The 24,155-nt window shown below is 41.8% G+C and overlaps 1 protein-coding gene across 1 annotated transcript; it reads left to right on the forward strand.

Moving 5' to 3' along the window:
- Window positions 1–14,931: 14,931 nt before the first annotated feature.
- pacsin1a (protein kinase C and casein kinase substrate in neurons 1a) lies at window positions 14,932–24,071 on the forward strand. Its single transcript, XM_061075314.1, has 9 exons — window positions 14,932–14,991; window positions 18,228–18,384; window positions 18,505–18,740; window positions 19,551–19,706; window positions 20,222–20,397; window positions 21,749–21,869; window positions 22,029–22,135; window positions 22,482–22,714; window positions 23,962–24,071. The coding sequence occupies exons 1-9, from the start codon at window positions 14,932–14,934 to the stop codon at window positions 24,069–24,071; spliced, it is 1,356 nt and encodes a 451-aa protein (XP_060931297.1).
- The last annotated feature ends 84 nt before the right edge of the window (window positions 24,072–24,155 follow it).

Below are 24,155 nucleotides of genomic sequence, written 5' to 3' on the forward strand. Positions count from 1 at the left end.
CCGGGCAGCCGGGGCTCAACCTGAGGCCGAGCAGCTCCCGGTGTGTGGCAGGATCTTCTGGGGAATTCAAAATGGAGTCCCGGTCGTCCGCGTCGTGCACGTGGATCAATACTGGATTGAATGGTGAAACGTCATCATCATCATCATCATCATCATCAGTGGGGTTGTCTTTGGTGAATGCAGCCGTTTCAGGTCAATGCTCTGAACACTAGAGGGTGTGTTCCTCATTCAAAGAGACAGAGAGGAACCCAATGATGATGTAGCGGCCAATTGCCGGATGACGTGTTTGACATTGTGTTGCCAGGGCTGCAAGTGACCGTTACTTTCACCCTCAATTAGCCTGTGTGCTGCGTTCGTTTGAGACAAATCGCGAAAAGACTTACATAATGAAACACATAGTTTTGGACATAAAAAACAAGATCTCAGTCGTCAAATGCTGATTAATCTCCTGTTTATTTACTAGTGGAATAAACCGTTGGTAGATGATGAGTCGTTCTCTGAGTGATTCCTTCATTCAGAGACTCTGCATCCTTCAGAACGATCCTCGGTGACTCATATGTGGAAAAAAACAACGACAAAAGCAAGCTGACCATGACTCAGTGGTTTTCCCACGAACTTGCTCCTGATTCAGCCGGATTTGGCCGTTATCAGACGTCTCATCAGACGCTGCCCACATCTCAGGCTGCTTCAGTCCACAGGTCCACTCTTCATGGTGCTGTGTGAGAGGAAGATTCAGACGTTCTCTTTAAAGTTACTAAAGGTGTTATGTGAACAGAATAATAACATCTACACTGTCATTGAAGACAAAACAAAATGGCCGCTTGATGATATAATGAATGATTTTGAAGCTAGAGCTGCGACTGATGATTGTTTTCATTATGGATTAATCTTTTTATTCGTATTATTCGGTTATACCTGGTTTTACCAAAGTTACATTGTCAATTCTTTCGACCACCTCAAACCCTAAAATATAGTTTATACTTTTCTTAACCAAGAAAAACAACAAAACCTCACATTTCTGAAGGTTGAACTTGTTATTTTGCTTAGACAACAATAAATGATCATTTAACTGACTTATTGTTTCTCGTTGTAGGTAAGCTACAATCGATAAATCAACAAAAACAATCGTGGCATCAGGGGATTGTAGAATGGATTCAAACCCATTTGCCTAAATTGCATGGTGCTTAACGTTTTTAACTAAATTATTAGCTTTTCAAGAAAAGCATGGAGTTGCATTCTCACATCGAGATTAAGCTTCAAGCCTGAAGTGAAGTCAGTTGATGACTTTCACATATTGTCAGAGGAGATTTTTACCTTGACAAAATAATTTAAATGAAACCCTGCTGTAAACGAGTAACTACCTTTCTGAGGTTTATCATCCATAATTCTGGTGAGATGGGAGATGGAGACAGAGTTAATGCTCATGGTGCGGCTGTTTTTTAGAACATTACATTAGCTAATAGTCCCCCACCCACTAATTCCAGTTATATGGTTCTGTTCGAAATTGTTTGGTGGTGTGGGTGAGCTGTATGTGTTGAATTCTGTGTGGGCTGCACACTGTTAAATTGTGGAATGTGTTAGTGACAGCAGAGAGGCTTCACTTTTTAAAAGAAATTCTGAAAATGTCAATTATCTTTTAAAACAAGCAGCTTCCAGACTGCTCAGGTTATATCAGAGTAATGTGTTTTTCAGCTGTCGTTGCTGAAAAATACAAAAAAGAACAATAACATACACCTAAATCATTTTTCTGCTACAATGCATAATCCGTATTTACTGTATTTAAAGAAACACATTTGTTCAAGGTCACAAGTTGATTCTGGTTTATTTAAACACTGACAACTTTATAATTCCGTCCACATTAGTTCTGCACCACACTTGTTGTATTATTGTTCTGCTCTGAAGAAGCACAACATGCTAATAGTATTAAATATTCTGCCTCTCACGCTCCCATTGATCGTGAAAGTTCAAAATAGAACTCTACTAATCTCTTCACGTTTTATTCTCTGTAAAGATAGTTGTTGTTTTGACACTGTCGGGCTGATTTGCATTAAAAGAGCGGTTCAGCAGCACTCCACTCTTCCTTGAAGCCGGACGCACTGACGGCTCCCTCTCGTGTTTCTCTCTGCAGGTGATCTCCTGCAGGGGACCAACAGCTCTCTCTCAGGTTTATGGAAACCTGACCTCCCATTGGTGGAGAAGGTGAGTTGATTTTTCCTTGTTTGTTTCGTCTTGCGTTAAAAAATCTGCCCGTTTCCCTCAACTTCAATTAGCCTGAAGCTGCACAGGTAAAAAGAATCAGGCTTTAGCACAGACCCGAGTACTTTTGTTTCCGGTGTTATGCTACACACACCACTTAAGGTAATTAGTAGCTGTTTGCCAATGCTGTTAATATTTAATGAAAGGGTTCCAGTCTGTCCGTGAGCTAACTAGCAGGGGTCAAGCTTGGTGCTTATTGGAGACGTGTATTTCAGATTCCTCTTCGTGTTCTCTGCTTAGTGCATGAGCAGGTGCAACATTACATATCGGATTACAGAGATGTTGGACGGCTGCATTTCAGGCACTTTCACTCTGATGCCCCTTTTTGGTGCTGGTTAGGACTTGACTCGACTTGTACATCTTATCATTCGGAGCTTGAGCCGGAGCCGATCCCAGTTGATATTATACAATCATTCACACTCCAATCATTACACCTACGATCAATTCAGAGTCTCCAATCTCCATCTTCGGACGGTGGCAGGAAGCCGGAGTACATGGAGAAAACACATTTTGACAAATAAACAACCTTGGTGTTATTGCTCTAGTTGCTCACAATAATCTCTGCCCCTGACTTAAGCAGCACTTTCTTCTACATCAGCAAAGAGAAGGACCAGTTCTTCAGTCTGAGACCCAGTTCTTGCAACTGGTTTGAAATGAAGCACTCGCTCCGTGGTGGAGGTGCATGATGAACTCTCTCTCATATCTATTGTTTTTTTAGAGGAGATTATCTCAGGAGTCTGTAAGAGAAGCTGCTGCCGTCTCACAGAGAAGAATGATAGCACTGGGGTAGTTATTGATTCCCCGGTTTGATCGCTTCATTCTGTGTGAATCATGACAGAACCTCGATGCAGCAGGGAGGTTAAGTAGCTGTCTGAAGGAGGCTCATCGGAACACCGTGGCCCAGTTCAGAAAAGCCTCCCCGGGGATCCTGGGCGGCTCAGACTGGGAGGGGAGAGCTGGGTCAGAAAAATATAGACTGAGTATAAACAAAGTGAAAGAAACCGAGGGAAACACAGCTTCAAAGAAAACAACATCACCGTCAGGATTATTGGAAACGCTCTTTGGCTTCTAACATCTGTTTTATTCTGCTGTATTTGCTAAATAAAAAGGATGATTGTGAAATAGGATGAGGGATTTTGCTGCAGGAATAAATAATAGGATAACCTTCTCTCTACCTGTGCTCAGCCACACTCTGCTGTGCGGCCTTTAAAATCATCTGAATGTTGGATAGTGATCTAATTTAATCGTTTAAATGTTGAATTTAATCTAATTTGTTAAAGTCAGATTTAGAGGGAGTCCTCCCGGTGCCAGCTGAGGAGGTCGCCCAAGCTTCCCTGCTTGTTTATGCCTCTGGGATGGTTTGCCAACGCTCGCATTGAAACATTCACACCATACTTATTTATTTTATCTGCTTCTTTATTTGACAACTAACAGCAGTAGTTTGGCTCGTGGTTAGCATCCATCCATCACGCCGCACGCCAAATTGGCCACGTTGGTTAAGGCTGCTTCAAATAGACACTTTGCGTTTGTGCCAATTCTAAGAACATAATATGGATCCAAATAAAAGTTTTTAAAAAGATCTATCGCTTGCTGAGATTTTAAATTCAAGTCAAAATGCTTGTTTCCTTTTTAGTTGACTAGCGAGTCCACTTGATTTTCTCAGACTTTTCTCAGATTGGAGCGTCAGGTCTTTGATCCCCCGCTCCGTCTCTTATCACACGGTGGAATCAGGCTCTTCCTAAATGGCCTCCGGGTATTAGAGGAGGGTATAAATAGGGACGTAAGGTGATTATGGTCTGGACGTTGCTGAACCTTCTCTGGGCAACTGGTGCTGTTGCCTGTGTTCTCCAGTCAGTTTCCTGTCATGGTGATGGTACAGTCTGATTTTCATTGCTACACAACATTCAGCACCAATTTACTCTTCTTATAAATTGGCTTGTTGGCAGCATAGAAAGGAGCATTGTTGAAATGCTGATGGTCAGTATTTAGGAACATGAAAGTTCAGATTCACAGAAATCCTTGGTCAGTAATTTTGTATAGCGTTCATGGTCCCCAGAGGATGAACCATAATGACGATAGTGATCCTCTGAGTCACCATGAGATTCATTTTTGACATTTACCGGCTGGATTATGATGAAATTTGATTTCTTTCATCTTCAAAATACAACATGAGTTCAGCTGATTGTAATAGATTTTCTTTCCCTCCTTTCTTCCATCTCATGTACTAATAAAAGCAAAGGTGTTTTTTCTATCAAGCTTCCAAATGGTTTGTTGATTCAATCATTGCTTTTAGCTGAAACCTTTCATTTAAAAACAACCAGCAGGTTATGAACAAACCTGTTCTGCTGTTGATGGGTATTACCTCTATTATCTATCTATTATTTATATAAGAATGCATGGTGATTTAGTCATATGTATGTTTTCACTATATGCAAAGCAAATCTAATCATTTGTAGCATAGTCACCCTCCCTGTGTCTCCACCTCCCACTCTCCCCGCTTCTCGACAATCCACACACACACGATGCATTTGGAAGCAGCCCATCAGTATTCAGTGCAGCATCACCCGCTCAGCGGTGAGAAGGCGGAACGCTGTTGTGTGTGAAGAGCAACATTCTCCTATGTTGACTATTGCTTTGCTCGTGTGCTCCCTCCCTTCTTCCTCGGCTCCTCTCTCCGCCTGGACATCAGGAAAAGCTGGACTGGAACCAGGACCTCCATCCTCTCTGCTCCATCTCACAGCCACTGCTGCATTCCTGCAGTTCATTCCTTCATCACCTCCCCATCACTGCCTCCTCCGCTCGGCTCTGCCTCTCCTGTCCATCTCTCTCTGCCCTCCCCCTGCAGTTTCCCCCCGTCTCCACCACACTGTCACCAGGAGGCTTGTGGCAGGAGGCTTGATAGTTACATAACCACTGCAGCAGGGCTCGGGACACCGCGTTAGATCACATCTCTGTTCCGTTGTGTGTGTGTTTGTGTGTGTGTGTTTATCTTAAAAATGCTGCCTATTGTGAACTGTATGTTTCTGCTTAACAGCTGAGTTTGGGGATGAATCACAGACACAACTATTCAATAGTCTCTTCCTGTCTCCCTGTTTGTTTCCAGCTGTCTGGGATCTCTCCCTGTTTATCTGCTCTTCAGAAAGGATCTTCACGTCTCAAGTCTCTGTACACATTGATTAGCCTTTAGCAGTATTAGCTTCCTTATTGTGAATCCAGATGAATCCAAGAAACATAGAAATGTCTTGTATCGTTTTACTGTTGAATTTTATCTTTTTTCAAATAGATAATTAATGGCTGGATTGCCATGAAAGTTGGATAATCTGTTTTCCTCTAAATGCTGGAGGATCACGTCAAAACATCAATTTACCTAAAACCTTAATATGATCAAACACCTGCCAAACTAATAAGTGTGTGAACTGCTAAGAACACAGTAATGTACACTTGTAAGCCACATAATTAAAACAAGTTAAGGCTGATTGGTGTGTATATATACATGGTAAACAGGTTTATTCCTATATAGTATGTGTTAATTCAATTAAACTGTATTTGTGTAGCAAATGTTATATACATTTACAGGTCCACAAACAGGTCTTTGGTCATTAATCAAAGTATTTGACATGTTTTATGGAAGTAAAGGGATCACCAAAGTGATTTCTTTCTGTGGGGAAACGGAATATTTGGCCCAAAAATTCAAATGTTGATATATTTCCCACAATGATGATTCAGAAAGCAATACAAAGCTAGCTTTGCAGGTTTCATCTTACACAATAATAATCAAATTGATAGTTTTGACTTGATGATGGTGCTGGAGGAAAAGACAAGTTATTAAATGATTTCTATTATTCTCAACCTAAAATTCAAACTCCTCTTCTTGACCGGCTTTTTCTTATTGCCTATTTTATCGAACCAGTTGATGTCCTTCAATTAACCAATATATGTCATTGCCTTTGCTGATAGTAGCTTGCACTGCTACTTTAATTAATCTTGTAGAGATGATAAAGAGGTGCAACTTGTGTGTAGACCGAATGAATACAACTTTACTCCCGGATCCTTGAATGCATCGTACTGCACAACTCTGAATAAGCTGTATAATAGATGAGAAATGCTCAATGCCTCTCTGTCATTGAAGATGCTTCACACTTGGCCTGAACAGTTCCAGCTTTGTAGTAATACCGCACACAAGGTCTGAGAGAATGTGAGTCAAGTTGTCACGTCAACAACTCTCTGCAGCTCATTGATGGATCTTTCTCAAGGAATTTTTCACTGAAGGTTCATGTTTTTTTAACCTTTTTGTTGGTATGACTAGTATTGAAGAAGATACTCGGAGAGGTGCTGCAGTGTTGAGCTTTAGGAGAATAACAGCAGTGTCATCAGGCTGCTGAGGTTACATTCAGGTTTGATAAGAGCAACACAAGGCAGAGTGAAGGAAAGAGAAAACAGGACAGAAACATCTTAATAGGAACGGTCTTGATATTTGAGTTTTGCCTGAATGTCGTGCACAGATTAGCTGTTTCTGTTCATACTGTATTGTTAATGAATTGACTATTGGGCTCACATAGTGATCATTTGAAATGCTTTGGGGCAGGTTTAATATTCTGGATCTTGCGTGATATGTTCTTGTTTTTTGTTGTTGTTGTTTTTTGAATGTCCTCTTCTGCAGCTGCTGTGGCACTTTGGCCCGAGACAAAATTTCCCTATGGGACAATAAAGAACATTTGATTTGATTGGATAGTGATTTTTTTCCCCCATCTTACACAAGGCTACAGTCAAGGGTTTGAATTAAAAGAGATTAGAGCCCATGTGTTTCCATCTGTTGTGAGTCATACATGTGCTTTAATCAGTGTTATGGCTCTTTAAGTCTTATTATTTTTGTTAGTGTCCATTTTATTCAGGATTTATTGTGTTCTCTGGTCCTGGGATCTGTTCTTTAAAAGACAAGATTTGTACTTTTCACTTTTTTTATCTGAGGGTCAACATATTACAGATATAGTTTCCTCTTATGGCTTTAGAATAACTGGAAAGTTTGCAGTTACATGACCTCAACCACTTCATTACCAGGACGCCCCTGTTTCATTGTATTTTGATGTATATTTTCTTGCATCATTTTGTTTTAAGGATCATTTAGTGGTTCGTTAGCTCCACTGTACGATATGTTTGTGATAATGTGCTTTAGAAACAACCTTTTCTAATTACATCCTTTATTTCTTCAATTGGATTTTGCTTATTTTTATTTGCCTGTATAAACTCTCTTCTTACCCGGTGCCTTTACATCACATTTCTGTAGAATCTGAATCGTGCTTTTATCAAAGCAGACTTCGACACTTTGAACCTGCATAGGAACAGTTTTAAGGGCAGTCACATTACCTGTGGCTGATCGTGACCTCTGACCTCCCTGTGGGGATGGGGAGGAAGAGAAAGAGAATATTTTCCTACAGAATTCAATGATGTATAATATTATTTAATAATAATACCAGCGTCTTCCCTCTCATTTTAATCCCAGTGATAATGAATTATGGTCTAATCTGTTTTGAGTTGAGCAATAACACACCTGGCTGACTCAAACAGCTAACACAAAATTAATATTGATTAAAAAACTACCCCCCCACCCTGGTGCAGTGACCCACCCCAGACCCTCTGGAGGCGTTTGTGATCAGATAGCTGAGTCACCCTGCACTTGTGTGTGTGAAATCATGACACACACACACACACACACACACACACACACACACACACACACACACACACACACACACACACACACACACAGCTCGTCTGTGATGGACTGGCAGCTGCATCTGGCTGTTGCAATAAACCCATTTCAAATTCTGAAAACAAAATGTGTGTTGGAACAGTAGCTGCTCTGTTGTGAGGAGTTGATTATTCACAGAATGTCTATTGCGTTTGATGCTGGAGACGGATTGAAAGTGACTTTTTAGAGCTACAGGTTATACAGAACGGATCTCAGCTGCTTATGGAGAAGCTTCAGTCTCACACTCGTCAGGTTGTGTATGACATGTGATAGTGGGAGTTCAGACTTACACACTCTTCTCCAACACTAGCAATATGGCGCTGATGTTGGTCCTCCATTTTGGTCCAAATTAAAATAAACTTGCACTTGGGTCGACTGCGAGTGGACATGGAAGTTTGTCCATTTTCATCATTTGTTTGCCCCCAGAGGACGACTCTTGCTATGAAATTTAATTTAGACATTCCTGCCACTTGAAGTTGAATCCTTTAACATTGTAAACTTTGGGCGTTTGACCAAACAGCAGCTAAACATATCTCTATCAGCCTCATTTCTTTCATCTGGTGCGAAATATTTGATTTGATTTTACTTTATTGTCAAATTGTGATTGTTTTACAATACAAAACACAACTAACAGCATATGTTAGCATGCTAAACCTGACACTTGCTAAATATCGGGCCGGTGGTCGTTGTCAACATCAAAGCATCAAAGCACCACAGTGCCTGTGTAGAGCCTCTAAGCTGAAAGCTTAGCTGCAGGATGATTCACAGAAAAAGCATTTCCTGATATTGAAAACCTGGGTAGCACATTTCTCTCGGGTACATCAGATTATATCGGTTGTCTGCTTCTCTGCCAGGATGTTTCTAAAAAAATGAATTATGTCTTCGTATCCCGACGTTTCAGGGCCTCTGCTCTGGTGGCTGTAGGCTCACGCTGAGCTGATGAAGATGTGAGACGGTATGAGGGGTTGTTTTTCTAAATTCTGCTGCAGATTCCCCGTCTGAATCAACACGTCAGTTCAGATCTGACTCTCCTCCTCTTTGCGCCAGCGAGCACTGAGGAGGGTTCACAGCATAACTCGTTCAGCTGATAAACACCACAACCCCCACCCCCACCACCACCACCCTCCACTCTCAAAGGGCTCGTATTCCACTGTTCTCCTTTAACTAACTCTGATTGCTGCATCGTTCTTCTTCGTCCATCTCCATCTTTCTTTTTTGCCTCAGTACTCATTGACTCTCCACCAGTTTCTCTCTCTTGTTGGTGTTGGTGCTCACTTGAGGACGTCCCACGAGTGTGAGTGACAGCTGACACTGCGTCACTCAAGCAGCCTTATTGCACCAAAGCGATGGTCACATGGCCATCTTAATGACGGCCTGGGCTGTAACGGCGTCTGTGTGTGTGTGTGTGTGTGTGAAATCTGCACAAGGCAGCTCTGTCTCCTGGCAACATCCAACCAGCTCTCTTATATTGTGCTGCTCCGTGAGATGAATCACATCTCTGTCCTGATGTGTTCAGCTGCCGTCCCGGCCCCTCGGCTCTTTCTCTGTTCCACTCAGGATCTTTCCGGATGTCTGACCGCAGCGTCTTGCACAATCTGCAGCTTCTTCCAGAACTTCTTAGCCCTTCACCCATGTCCCTTACCTCCATCTCATCCTCCCTTCCCCCATTGCATCGTTGTCTCTCTCTCCTCTCGCCATATGTCAATGAAAAGCCTCCCTCCGTCTCTCTCCTTACTCGTCTTCGTTTGCTCAGTCAGTGAACGGGGAGGACACACTGTTCTCATCTGACAGCTTCCTAACAAGAAGCCATCGTAAACCGACTGTATCAAATCATCTGATCGGGTTTGACGAGGCACATTAGATGTATTGTTTTTCAATCACTGTACATTACTCGAGAGCGTCTGGCCAGCAGCTTGGTCTTCACACTGCTGCTGTCAGGAGACAGTGAGCTTAACAATCTGCTGGAGTAAAGTTAGTTCATCTCTCTAAAATCTTCTTACTCTAACGAGCTTACGTGTTTGTTGTGGTTCACATTCAGTGCTTTACAACCAGCTGACTGTGTAAAGGACATTTGTGTCAGGAGTTCTCTTTTACTCTCTCCTAAAAACAGTCATCTACAGAGAGTCCCTGCAGAATTGGGCTTGGTCATGTTGCTGTGAACTCCTGCAGCCAAACCATGATCTCATAATGTGTGTAAAAATATTAATAAAGATTAGGAAACACAACCTTAAGCTCCTATATCAGTTTATCACGGTTGTGCTACCCTGTCAGTAAATAGCTAATTACAGTTTGTTGTCAATATCATATCCCTCGTCCCACTTTTTTATCTCTCTGTCTCTCTTCATCCGATCCACTTCTCCTCTTCCCTCCCCCTCTAAAGCTATTCAAGTGGCACACTGCAGGATTATCCCTCAGCCTCTGAGACATGCTGGTGTGGTCAGACTTATCGTCCTCTCTAGGTTCGCTCTGGCCACAGAGGTCAAAGCTGCAAAACTAGCATTTGCAGCAGATCCATAACCTTTCAAAGAACGGTCCGCAGAGGAGATGTCTATGTGAATATTGGGATTATAAAACCGTGCGTCCAGGAGGAGTCGGACATTTCTCGGAGTTGTGTTACGATTACAAATTTTGCGATTGTTTTCTGCAATTATGGAATCAACAGTGGTAAGTGATCCTCCTGAAGAATGTTTAGTGATTTACAGTTGTGCAAAAGTTTGAATTGTACTTTGACAGCTTCAGAGAACAGAGAGCCGCCTCTGCCTCTGCTGTCACAACAGATTCCCGTAAGACTTTCAACTACAAAAGCAAATGATCTGACAGCAGCAGGTGTTTCGGGCAGTGAGAGGGTTGTCGGTGGTTTTGAACTGAAAGTGAATTCATGCTTCTTTGAGTAACGATGATTTACCTGTGTGCAATATTTTAGCCGTTTCTTTGCATTTATAAACAGATCATTTTCATTATTCTATATAACCCGAGCAGGATAATGTTAGAAGCACTCCACTCTGTCTTCACTGTGTCTTCTTCACCAGTTATTACACCAGGGGAATGCAAAGTGAGGTGGATTGACCTCACTTACTGCAGCATAAGCCCCTTTTCAGGACACTTACCCCTCCCACCCCCCCAACGCTTATCATTCTAATGGGACACACTCCACTCTCCCACCGTGCAGCTGAACTGGGACATTTCTATGATGAGTCCTCCTTCCGCTAACCTAGAGTCAACTAGGGCGGATGACGTTTCCGTCCACATTCTCTGAGGAAAAAAAAAATCTAATCCAGACGTCATAATCAATTCATTTTGTGGTATTTTTTATTCTTTTTGGAATTGAAAGTTTCTTCAGGTCTCAGCTTTTGTCATAACATGAACATGCACGTGTAATTATCCATGTTACATGAGTTTTTAATTAAATACATGGACCTGGCTGTTGGAATTGTTTTACTTTGCTCCAGATGCTCTCCATATGTCATCAGGTGTTGGTTAAGGTGGGAGTTTTGTTTAAACTGGCTGCTGGAAACACTGGTTTTGTTGTGAGATGGGATTCTGGCCTGGTGCCCCAGCTTAACAGGCTTTGATGTCACAAGGTGCTGCAGTCACGGATGCTGAAGCTTATTGGATGACCAGGATAATGGGTTGGTAGCTTGATCAATGGGTCTTTATTTGTTGCCGAGATTAAGATTATTACTTTAGTGAGGTTTAACCTTACAGCTGCATGACACACGTATCAGATAGATGAGTCTTCATGTGTTGTCAAAGCTCTAGGGGTGTTTTCATTCTTCATTAATGTCGGTCTGTGGTGCTTCACAGTTCTGCTGGGAGGGGGCCTCAGAATAATCCCCCAGATGGGAGCATATTCATCATCAACCATAGTGGCAAACTGGAAAGTCTCATGTTGGAATTAGTTTGAATGCATATACTGAATAGTTACTAATTAAAGGAAGAGTAGAACACATATGAACTACTTTGTTAACCCCACAAAGGAGGTTATGATTTCAATTGCATTCGTTTTTGTGTTAGTTAGCAGGGTTACACAAAAAGTAATGGATGGGTTAAAACACGATGGAAGGATGCTGCGTCGTTCAAGAAGAACCTTTAGATCGTTTAACCTTGAGATCCGGCGTTTTTCAACATTTGTGAATTTCTCAAGAAACAATACTATGTGTAGAGTGCTAAAATCTAGCATGTGCGACTTACTGCAGATCTGCATGGATCTGATTTCAATATATTTGTATATATATGGGAAGTGGTGAGAAAGTGGCGAAGCTCTTGGCCCTATAGTAACTCATGTGTCCTGTACCAGAGACAATAAACATCATGTTCACTATGTCCAACTGCTTGAGGAATATCAACCTCAATGGTTCGTCCCACTGGACACTTTGTCACCAGGTTAATTTTTAGGATAGTTTGACCAGTTAGCTTAAAAAGACCAGAAAATCAGGTATTGTTTTCTATTGGTTTATTTAAACAAACATATAACATGTTAATATGTTAACGTTTGATTAAGCAGGTTTTATTTGCTTTGGATGGAATAGATGCTTCTCATCTCCATGGTAAATGAACTGGCTGCAGTTGTAGCTTCATTTTGATCTATAGACACGAGAGTGGAATGACTGAACTCATCTAACACCCAGCAAGAAAGTGTAGATCCCAAAATGTCTCACTATTCTTTATATAAACGTATACTGTCATCTGGAAGAGAGGTTCTTGGCCTTGTATTGTAGATCAGTGATGTAACTGAAGTTTCTTTATTGTCATGAGTTGTATTCAGTGGAGCCAGGTATGGATTACATATCCAGCTCTTTAATCTGTTGTGGTGGCTGCCATCTCTCCTCGGTGTTGGATTTACAGAAAGGGGGTCATGTCCCTCTTTTGAAGAAGGGGATTACTGAGGGTGTGTCCCAACTCATAAGGAGTCACAGATTTCGTGGAAGGTCCAGTTGAAACTCACAGGAGTTCAAATAAATGGAAAATATTGACTAGAAACTATCCGACAAGCTTTCAGAGATGATAATGAAGTGATGTAAGGACAGAAAATGTTGGATATAGTGCTTTTCATCACATTCACTTTATATCGGTGTCCCAGTAAACAAATGGTTATGATATACAGGTGTGAATTAGGAGACTGTCAGTATTTGGAGTAGGAAAAGAACCCCGTCTCCCCCTGTGGCCGGTGAAATGTTGTTTTTCCTACAAGGAGTCTAAGCAGTTGTCAGTGTCAGAGTCATGTTTTCAGATGATTCACCAGAAAAACCCTGAGCTGCTGATCTGAGTGCAGCTGAAAGACACAAATTGTCTCCAATTCAGACACTGACTGTGAAAATTGTTAAGTCATGAACTCCTGCTTCGGTCTTACATCCAGCGCAGAATGTAACTATTATAACCAGTGTGACGGTTGCTGACAGTAATGGTTCAAATACACCACAGCTAAGAAAACACAGACTGAGCTGGACTAGATTTCAGCTGAAACCAGAACCAGTCACATTTTGTATTATCCGTTCCTCAGACAACATTTCAATTGGAGTGCGTTTTTAGGGAGCTGATATTAAAACAGCTTTCCACTCGCAGGTTGACCTTCTAGTTTCTCTTTATTTATCTTACAAGGACAATTACTCTGTTGTGTTGTGTACAAGGAGAGTGAGGCCAGGCGCGTTCCAATTGAGCCTAACGCGGGGAGTCGTCCTTCGTGACTCACTCCCGGGGACGAAGGATGTTGCAGGAGTTAATTTGCACTTGACTGCAGAGAGAGGTTGACGGAGGAACCATCGAGGACACCGTTAATATTTGAAACCAAACATTCGTGGCGCTGCTGCAGACAGAAGGGTGCTGACTCAGAATTTAATCTGAAATGGCCATGAATCATCGTTCTTCTGCCTTGACCTCTGAGCAGCGTGCAAAACCAACATTTCATTCGGCGCGAGCATATGAAGAATGACTCTGAGACAATGTGCAGGATTAGATAATGAGCAGGATGAACTGTAATCAATTATAACAACTAAGAAACCACATGAGAGCACAAATGTCATCGACAAAGCCTCATTATTCTCATTATTAGGTACCTACACTTTAATGCATTGTCATATTTGGATGTTGCAGAGCAAATGGAGAGATCTCTGTCAAGGGAAGAGCATTAGTCATGGGAGCAAAATGGATTTGGCTTCAAAAGGGTTCGATACAAATAGAGCGTCGGAGCAGTCTCTTCTCTTTAAACCTCGGTGGTAAGATATCGACCAGACGTCACACAAATAAATATAAATCACCCTAAAAGCTCGAGGAAATCCTGCAGGAACTGTATTGTGCAGCTTTGCAGAGGGATAGCTGATTAAACCGCTTCATTAAAGGACACGTGCGGGTGTAAAAATAGCCGCGTAGATCTCTGTTTCCTTTCTGTTTACACGTAAAGTGTGTCTCTGGGCTGCTGGAGTTCATGAAGATGCGTGTGTGGCATGTGTGTGTGTGTGTGTGTTGTTGTTGAGCTCTCTCTCTCAGATGTGAGGTCTCAAGATGACTCAGGTTTGCACAGTGGAAGGATTCCGGGTCAGCGCTGTGTGAGGCTCCACTCTCTCCGGTGTCGTTTCTAGGACACCACACAGAGAAGATGCTCCCTCTCATTCCTCAGGGCAGGGAGCTATATGCATGCATGGTGGAGGAGACCTATTTTCATTCCATTATTATAAACGTCTCGAACAGAAACTCTCACTCTGAAAGATTCCCCTGCAGTCGCCCGGGGACAATCGCCCCACTGCTTCTGTGTGGTGTAACACAGAAGACGTGTTTTCCTTCCAACGTGTGTTCAGACTCACTTCTCCGTGCTGTGTGTGAAGTTCCTGTCTCACAGTGTTTTTCTCTCCGTCTCTTTCAGTGCATGAGGAACCCAGCTCTGCTGCAGAGGACAGGTTTAGTCATTAGAGTGCTTTGCCACATCCAACAAAATGTCTGGCTCCTACGATGAATGTGCAGGTGTGGACGACACCATGGACAGCTTCTGGGAGGTAAGGAGGACACGTGGCGTCTGTACTGATGTCTGCTGGCAACCTGCAACACAACTCCCCCCCCCCACCACTCGTCTTATATTGATTTGGCTGCTGAAATCAAGCAGAGTCCTCAATGAAACCATGAAAATTAGATTACTAGTCCTTAAGCTTTTAGAAGGATATTCGTTAAGTCGCAGTGATATCGTCTAATAACCGTTGAGTTTAGAGGGTGACTGACAGACACATGTAAAAGAAGTTTGGTGTCCTGCAAATATTTAGGCAAGAAAATCCATCCTACTTATATATCGGTTCGTTGATATTAAGGTAACGACATTTCCCTGTTTTCTTTCTTTATGTTATAGATATAATATGTAACAATTCTTTATTAAAATGTCTTAAAACATCTAGATCTATCTATGTTATTTATATTATTTACATTTTCCAAAATACTCTCAACAATGTTCAAACCCAGAGAAATCCACAATTTTAGTCAAGATAACAGGACATTTCATTTTGCCGCCTTTTAATTATGTCATATCCATTTCACCTTTGTCCGTCTCGTCTGTAACATTCGGTGCAAACGACGCTTGACTAAGAAAAACACTGTTAGCCAGTTTGCCAGTCGCTTGTTTTTCCATCTCACTGTTTGTATCGGTCACTTGTGACGGGCCGTGACTATTCATCACAGCTTGATGCATAACATGAATAAAAAATTAACACACAACCTGATTCGTGAACATGATGTATGCCTGAGTCACTTCAGGTCGATTTTCATCAGCAACGATGTTGAAGACAACAACTCCCATCATCCCACTTGTTTTGATTCTCGAGTCCCCCAGCAGCCGAAGCTAAAATATACAGCTGTTGGTTGTAGCCTCACATATAAAGTGGTATTAAACTCCTCTGAATCTTTACAGGGATACAAAGAAGTGTTAAACCACTGTGTTAAATAAGAAGCTTTTCAAAAGTGACCTGATTAGTGATTTCTCCATCTCATTGAGCCGCCGTGCAACTAACAAACATGTTGTCATGTGGACGTGAAGCTGCGTTTGTCTGTGATTTTGGTGACTGTGGCAAACAAAACATGGAATCTGATGCACCAGATGGTTTAGAAACAGTTTGGAATAAGAGCAAATGTACTTGGCAGGTGAGTGTGTACCATCTGCAGTTCACTGTTCACCACGGTCGCCAGAACCAGTCAGAAAGAGAGAAAGGAGCTGGTTTATGATGGAGGAAACTCCCCAGTGCTTTTGTTTCCTCTTCTTACTTAGAAAATGTATTCTAATGCTACAGCAACAGCTATGCTCACCTTTTAAATTAGACTTTCTTCTGGATTTAGTTTAATTTTCTTTTTAAGTATCTCTTAATTTCTATCCTTCTTTCTTCCATCATCCTAACTAGGATGAATAAATGGATAAATAATGTGACTATAATTTCAGATAACAATTAGAATTGTTTATTTGTTGATAATTTTACAATAAGTACTTTTACTTTGTTTCATCAAATGTGGCAGGTTAAGTGAGAGAATGTTCGTTCTCCTGTTTGTAAATAATTTTAAATCATTGATCATATCACAGAAGATATAAACTTCATATAAGTGACAGCATCTTTACTTGTAATGAAAAGGCAGCATATGTGTCTGTGTGTATGTGTGTGTGTGTGTGTGTGTGTACTCGTGTACGTGTGCGCTTGCTTGCTTTTCAAACCCGCCAAATTAGCGTTAATGAATTCCCTCGGTACAGAGTCTTCTTTGTATCATGGCTCGTACACAGAGACACAGACAAAGAGCTTCAGTCCTCGGCGGCTCTGAGACGTCCTTTCACTACGTGCACCTGCTAATAGCATCTCTGCACCAGCAACACAAGCTCGGGTCAGATCATGCTTCTTAGAAAAATGCTTTCTTCTCAGATGGTGTCATCAGAAACATCAACATTTGACTCAGATCGGCCGAGACACACGATCGACCTTATAACAGCCGTGAGCTAATCACCAGGCTGTTGGAAAACAAGGGGAATCATGTGTGTGTTCACGTGCAGGACCTGTCCACCTGTGTGTTGTTGTTGCTGGTGTGACTTGGCGCTCGGTCGCACAGGCCGAAGCTCACACCCCCACACACACCTGTCTCACATGCCTCCCTGCAGCTCCACCAGGACACACACACACACACACACACGTGCATCCTCACGTCAGGACCAATCACGGTGCAGCTCAGCATCAGACGTGCTCCTCATGACTTCATGTCTGCGTGAAGATGAATAAGACGTTTTTTTTATTCATGGCGTGTGCTGCACAATGTCTGTGGTTCCTGTGTGTTGCTCTCTTCCTGCGTTACACCACTCAAGAGGATTAGAGCAGTCACAGTTTGTGAACACACACACACATTTACACACACACTGGCATACATGCGCAAAGGCAGGCCCATGTGATTGCATAACTACACATGCACAGGCACGAGCCCCCTCCCCCCCTTACTACCCTCCCTTCATCATGCACCATGAGCTCACGCCCCCTGCAGGCACTGAGGAGGAGGAGCCACACGGTCTGGTATTGTTTTTGTTAAGGCAGCCTCGCTTAAGGTGGCAGGATCCAAAATGGAAAAATGGATAGGAAAGGATAGAATAGGAAATATAGATGTAATACAAACATAGTGCAATTATAAATACATGGAAATATGAAGGAGAAATAACAGACGTATAGATACAGCTGACATTATTATAAAAAAAAACAAGTGGAATGTGAATAGTTAGTATTGCAACAACTGCTATTATTCCATTTAATCCAGAATGTTACTGCAGATAAACTACAGTTATTTTCTTTGATGGTTAACTTTGAATAGATGTGACAGAGTAGCATAATATTTATTGCAATATTAAATATTTAACAATTTCTTTAAATGTAAAAATATAATAAAGCAAACACAGGAAGCATAAATTAATTCAATAGAAATAACACCAGTTCCATTTTGAAGTCACATTTAAATCAGATGCTTTATATTTGCAATATTGAATATACTCGGTTGAAGGTTTAGAGAACATGAATAGTGTGTGCAGTTTAATGTTGCAATGCTGCAGTAGATCCTGCAAACAGCCTCCTGGAGCTGTTCCTTCTAAAGCTGTCATTATGACCATCGGCAACTGCTTTTAATATTGCATAGTGCATTTATTTTTTTCTCTTGTGAAATATGTGCCTTTGGTCAGTTTTGTGTGTATTTATATATTTGTTCTGACATGTTTGTGTGCATCTGTCGGTCTCAGGTGGGGAACTACAAACGTGCTGTCAAGAGATTTGACGACGGCCATCGGCTCTGCAATGACCTCATGGGCTGCCTGCAGGAGCGGGCCAAGATAGAGAAAGCCTACGGTGATCAGCTGACGGCCTGGTCCAAGAGATGGAGACAGCTCATCGAGAAAGGTCAGCGTGTGGAGGAGGGTCAATTAAATAAATAGCTCGGCAACTGAACGTACCCTAAATCATGTCTGTCAATTCGCCAGAGCTCCATTTACACAGTCATATATTTGCGCCATTCCCTAGGTCCCCAGTACGGCTCGGTGGAGAGAGCCTGGCTGGGCGTGATGACCGAGGCCGAGAAGGTGAGTGAGATGCACCAAGACGTGAAGAACAACCTGGTGAACGACGACGTGGAGAGAGTGAAGAACTGGCAGAAGGAGGCGTACCACAAGCAAATCATCGGAGGATTCAAAGAGGCCAAGGAGGCGGAGGAGGGATTCAAGAAGGCTCAGAAACCGTGGGCCAAAAAGCACAAGGAGGTGAGGAGGACGGAATAAATATTCATCATCAGTTCTTATCAGTTATCAGCGTAGTGCCTGGGGAAAAAAGGGTTTGAAGGGACATAAGTAAGAATGTCACAAATATTGTTTTGTTGTCACATAAACAAGGTATTCTCTCCTCACACGGTCACTATTTGAGTGTGCATCTTGTGCATTTGATGTCATTTGGAGCCAGAGTCTTCACAGTAGAGAAGGTGGAGGATAGCTGCAGTATTCAGGTTCTGCTGATACATATTCAGTCTCCGCTGCCAATCATGAGATCTTATTTAGCATCAAATAACTAATTAAAACCAAATGCACTGGTCGTGTTGGTCGTATCAATGCAGTGGATCGATTGACACAAACCCTAGAATTCCTCAAAATGTCAAACTATTTCTTCTACTACTTTGCTGCTTAAATCCATTGGTTTAGTTTTATTGTCAAGATTGAATTTCCACTTAATTTGAGTGGAACTACCTCCAGGTTTATCCTTGTGATATTAGAGAGCACATAGGCGGGTTAGACCTCAGTAGATACAGATATTATTGTGTTTTTATGACTCTAACATGATAAACATGACTTCCCTTCCTGTGCTACAAGTCGTATATGTCTGTACTTGCTTTGGTCTTTAAGCCTAAATAGCAAATATGTCTCCGGTCCCAGATAAAAGAGCATAATAGTATTTATGTAGCTATATACAGTTTAGTGATCACAATAAAATGGAGCATCCTGTCTGGACAAGGTCTCTGCTGCTCTGAGATGAGGAGATGTGACAATTTGCAATGACAACGTGTGTGTTTGGACGTACAGCTGGAGACGGCTAAGAAAGGATACCACATGGCCTGCAAGGAGGAGAAGCTGGCTGCTACCCGAGAGGCCAACGGCAAGCTGGAGGCGTCGGTCACGCCGGACCAGCAGAAGAAGCTCCACGAGAAAGTAGACAAATGCCACCAGGATATGCTTAAGGTGAGAAAACAAAGCAAATAAGCAAGTTAACAGCTTTTCAGTCTTTTAATTCAAATCCCTTTTGAGGCCAAACAAGTTAAGAACACATTTGGCTCACGGAGGATTATGTTCTCTGCTCACGGAGTATATCAGTACACACAATTACACAAGTACATGGTTCATTCTTCAGTAGATGTCAAGTTTCTATGAATACAGGTCAAGTATCATATTGGGTTGTCATACTGGTTGCATATTGATGACCTGGCAGGGTTTTTAATGGATATTGATTAAGCTGGTTAATCAAACTTTTCTATCAGATTGATGTTTGCTGTGTGAAGGCAATACATTTTTATTTTATTTTGAAATTATATATTTGCTATAAACCAAAGCAACATATTTTAAAACCCCTGTGAAATAAGCTGGAATGGAAACCACGTTAAAACAAGATTCAAAAGTTCCAAATAAGAAAAAGCTTGTTATTAAAACAGGAATTATTGTTAAATCGTGTGATCTGCGTTTTCCTTTTCCTATCTAAGGCTAAAGAAAAGTATGAGAAGTCTCTGGAGGAGCTGAACAAGTGCACCCCTCAGTACATGGAGTGCATGGAGCAGGTGTTTGACCAGTGCCAGCAGCATGAAGTCAAGAGGCTGACCTTCCTGAAGGAGGCGCTGCTGGACATCAAACGCCACCTCAACCTCACCGAGAACCAAAGGTTTGTGAGTTTTATTAATAACGACTCACCGGACTGTGTTAACTCCGACATATGAAGCTAAATACATGGAAAAAACAGACCTGACAGATTTTTCATCATGTTATTTTATATAAGAAAGAGACACAATTTGTTTTATTTTTTAACAGCCATCTCTATCACTTCCCTACATTTCTATTTAATTTCAGACCATTACATTCAGTTAATATATACAGTGTATTTCTATGTACCATGTTTACATGCAACACGGATCACATTTCTCTAATAGATGAGTTTGATTTGTTGTGTCACGTTCAGCACATTTCTCTTCAAATTGATTAATTTGAACACATTTAATAACCAGCCACACGTTTCTAATGAGATTTTTAGACTCGCTGCTTAATTAATTGATGATTCGGTCACTGACGTTGCTGCCAAACTGATTCTTACTCAGAGTGGATGCTTGTCATATTCCAGGCGGGTTTTAACCTGCGTGCTACAACAAAGGTGGCCCCTGTGACAAAGTGATTATCAGACTATTTAACCAAACCTGTCGTCTTTTATTGTGTAGTCGAGCTGCTCAGAGAGTAGAGACACAGCTCTGCTCATCCTGACTCATCATTCATCTCTATTCAGCATTTTAATTTAACAGCTTCTATTTGATTTATTTTCCTTTCTCCTCGATAACGACATAACATTTGATGAAGTACATTTATCCTTCTTAAAAGCAGACAACAGGGAAGATGTTCTCCTTAAAAAAATTACATTACATATCCAGATTTCAATATTAGATTTTCTGTAAATGAGTTCCCACAACTATGATGCATCATATGTGGATGCAGACTGAAAATTTAAAGCACTCAGAAGAAACTGATGTGCTGAGATTCATGAAATAATCTGATAAAATATAATCTGATCTATCTGATCATGACCACAGTGGAATATTTCCCTTTAGTTTTAATATACTAACATATTTATATATATATATATCTACTTCTATTTACTATCTACTACTGAGGTTTCGAGGTGTAGTATCTTGTATTTGCTTAAAGATGCAATATTGTAGAAAGTGAGATGTTTTCTATTATAAAGCACACAGAGTAATGCTCAGAGCCCAGATTCAGAAACTGTGTTAAACTGAGCAGTCAGGACTTATATAACTCTGTGAGGTCACAACTATCCAGTGACTCCAGGGCCTCGGCTCCAGCAGAAAACTCACGGAGACACTTCATTTTGGTCAAACCCCCGTGTTGGATCTCTCTCAACACAGAGTTTGAACTACACTGTCGGGTCTGTTGCCAACTGGCACCATCGCCCCTCCAGGCCCCTTCTGGCACCTTCGTTGACACCATTTGTTCCACTTCTCTCTCCTCAGCTATGGCAATATATACAGAGAACTGGAGCGCACCATCCTGGGTGCAAACACACAAGAGGACCTGAAGTGGTTCAGCACCAACCACGGCCCTGAGATGCATATGAACTGGCCTGTGTTCGAGGTACGAAACCGAACCCTCTGACCAGAACATTCAATAATATCTTTCTTTATGTATTTGAGACTAATCCTTATTCTGCTGTTGTTTGTTTCCTCTCTCTCTCTCTCTCTCTCTCTCTCTCTCTCTCTCTCTCTCTCTCTCTCTCTCTCTCTCTCTCACCAGGAATACAACCCAGACCAGGCCAGTGCTCCTCCAAAGAAGAAGAAACCAGACGGAGCCCCACCCACTCCCAGCACTGACCATGTGGCTCCACCTGGTGATCGCAGCAGGTTAGTTCAAGGAATCTACGCTCAACAATCCCATCCATCGCATTTTAACACCAGCAATTTAATCACGGAATGATATTTTGAATCAGATCAATAAAGGAACATGTCGTCCTGCGTCTCATTATTATTTATTTAATTGTTTTGGACAACAATGAAGATCGGTAGCCTATAATCTTTATAGAATACTAAGCTCAGTCAAATCTGTGAATTCTTGGTTTTGAATTTCTCATGAGATTGAGAACAGTTAAAGAAATGAGCGATAGAGAATATCACCTTAATCCTTAATCTCAAGGGAACGTCTGATGTTAGATCTCACCCTGTGTTTTCTCCCCGCCCCCCCCCCTTCCAGTGTGAGCAGCTATGAAAAGAATCAAGCTGTCTCGACTGAATGGTCTGACGACGAGCAGCCCGCTGGCTACTCCGGCAACGAGAACGGTGGGAACGGTGGGAATGGAGCGAACAGTGGGAACGGTGGGAACGGGAATTCGTTCGAAGAAGACTCCAGCATCGGCAAAGGCGTCCGTGTACGCGCCCTCTATGACTACGACGGCCAGGAGCAGGACGAGCTCACCTTCAAAGCAGGTAGTTATCAGCGTGCACGTGGCACAGGGTCAGCGTGCACGTGGCACAGGGTCAGGGATGAGACAAAAAGCTGAAATAACTCCGACCCCGTCCTGGTTTCTGTCCTGACGCTGCCTTCCTCTTCAGACGATAGCAGTGATTAGTTAATAATGGCCACATGGAAAACAAATTACAGGCACTTGCCACCAATTAACACGAAATTGTCCTTAGAAAGTGCTTCAGAGACGTGACTAACGGATTAAAGACAAGAATTACACCGAAAAACAGCCACAGCTGTGTATCCTGTTCTCCACAAGCAGTGTTGAAACCTCACAGTTAGAAATAAGGTGTCAGGGATGAATGGCAAAGACTGGAGGGAATATTTAAAGACTCTTTTCGTTTATTTCTTCTTGACAAACAAATAAAAAAGGTGCCCTCTCGAGTTTTCACGCAAACAAACAAAAGATATTTTTGCATTTTGTTTTACTCACCAAAATCTACTATGTGGATCCCTGAGGCATGTTGACTGCATTTCTTTACTTAGAAAAAAATCTTACCTGGCATAAGCCTGTCACCTGACACTTTTACTAAGACCTGTATATCAGTGTGATAATCTACATAATTGTTTTTTTGTCACCCCGGAGCTTGTGTGTGTCCATGTGCATGAGGATGATCACTTTTACTCCAGCAACAACAATTTGAAAACAGTATATTTATTTTAAAAGTTCAGCTCATTTGCTTTCTTGCCAAGAGTGAAAAATCAATATAACATTTGCATACTAGTTAAATGTGTCTCTAGAGCCAGCAGGTGGTTTGTTAGCTTAGCCCAAATTCATCCAAAAGTAAGACACATAACAAGCCGTGTTTTCCCAGGAGTTTAGGTGCCAGACTATTTCTAGGAGCATGTTAATTAGTCTGTTTTACTCTGTACGTGCCTGTGAAGAGTTTTCTTTTGTCTTTATGCCAAGATAAACCAGCTCCTGCAAGTATTTTATTATTATTTAATGTACAATCACAAAAGTCATTTTCAATCATCTTGATTAGATCAAACATGGAAGCTCCTAATAACTATAAAAATATATGTTTGTTTTAATGTCACATTTTACTGGATCTGTACTGTACGATATATATATGTAGAGAGCAATAATCAGCAGAAATGTTGAGTGTTTAAAAAAAATATATATTTTCAAATATGGTCCTTTCAGATTGAGACTCACACTGAATATGTGACCCATGTTAATTGAAGAGTGGCGTCTCCTCCTCCGCAGGTGACGAGCTGAACAAGACCGAGGACGAGGACGAGCAGGGCTGGTGTAGAGGTCGTTTGGACAACGGCCGAGAGGGACTGTACCCGGCCAATTACGTCGAGCCAATCTAGTCCCGTGACTGGACAAGGACAAGCCATTGGAGGCAGCTTGAACTGTCCCGTCCAATTGCACCGCACATAGCCAGAGACTTAAGA

This window comes from Limanda limanda, chromosome 7 (assembly GCF_963576545.1).
Source record: "Limanda limanda chromosome 7, fLimLim1.1, whole genome shotgun sequence".
Classification (NCBI taxonomy): domain Eukaryota; kingdom Metazoa; phylum Chordata; class Actinopteri; order Pleuronectiformes; family Pleuronectidae; genus Limanda; species Limanda limanda.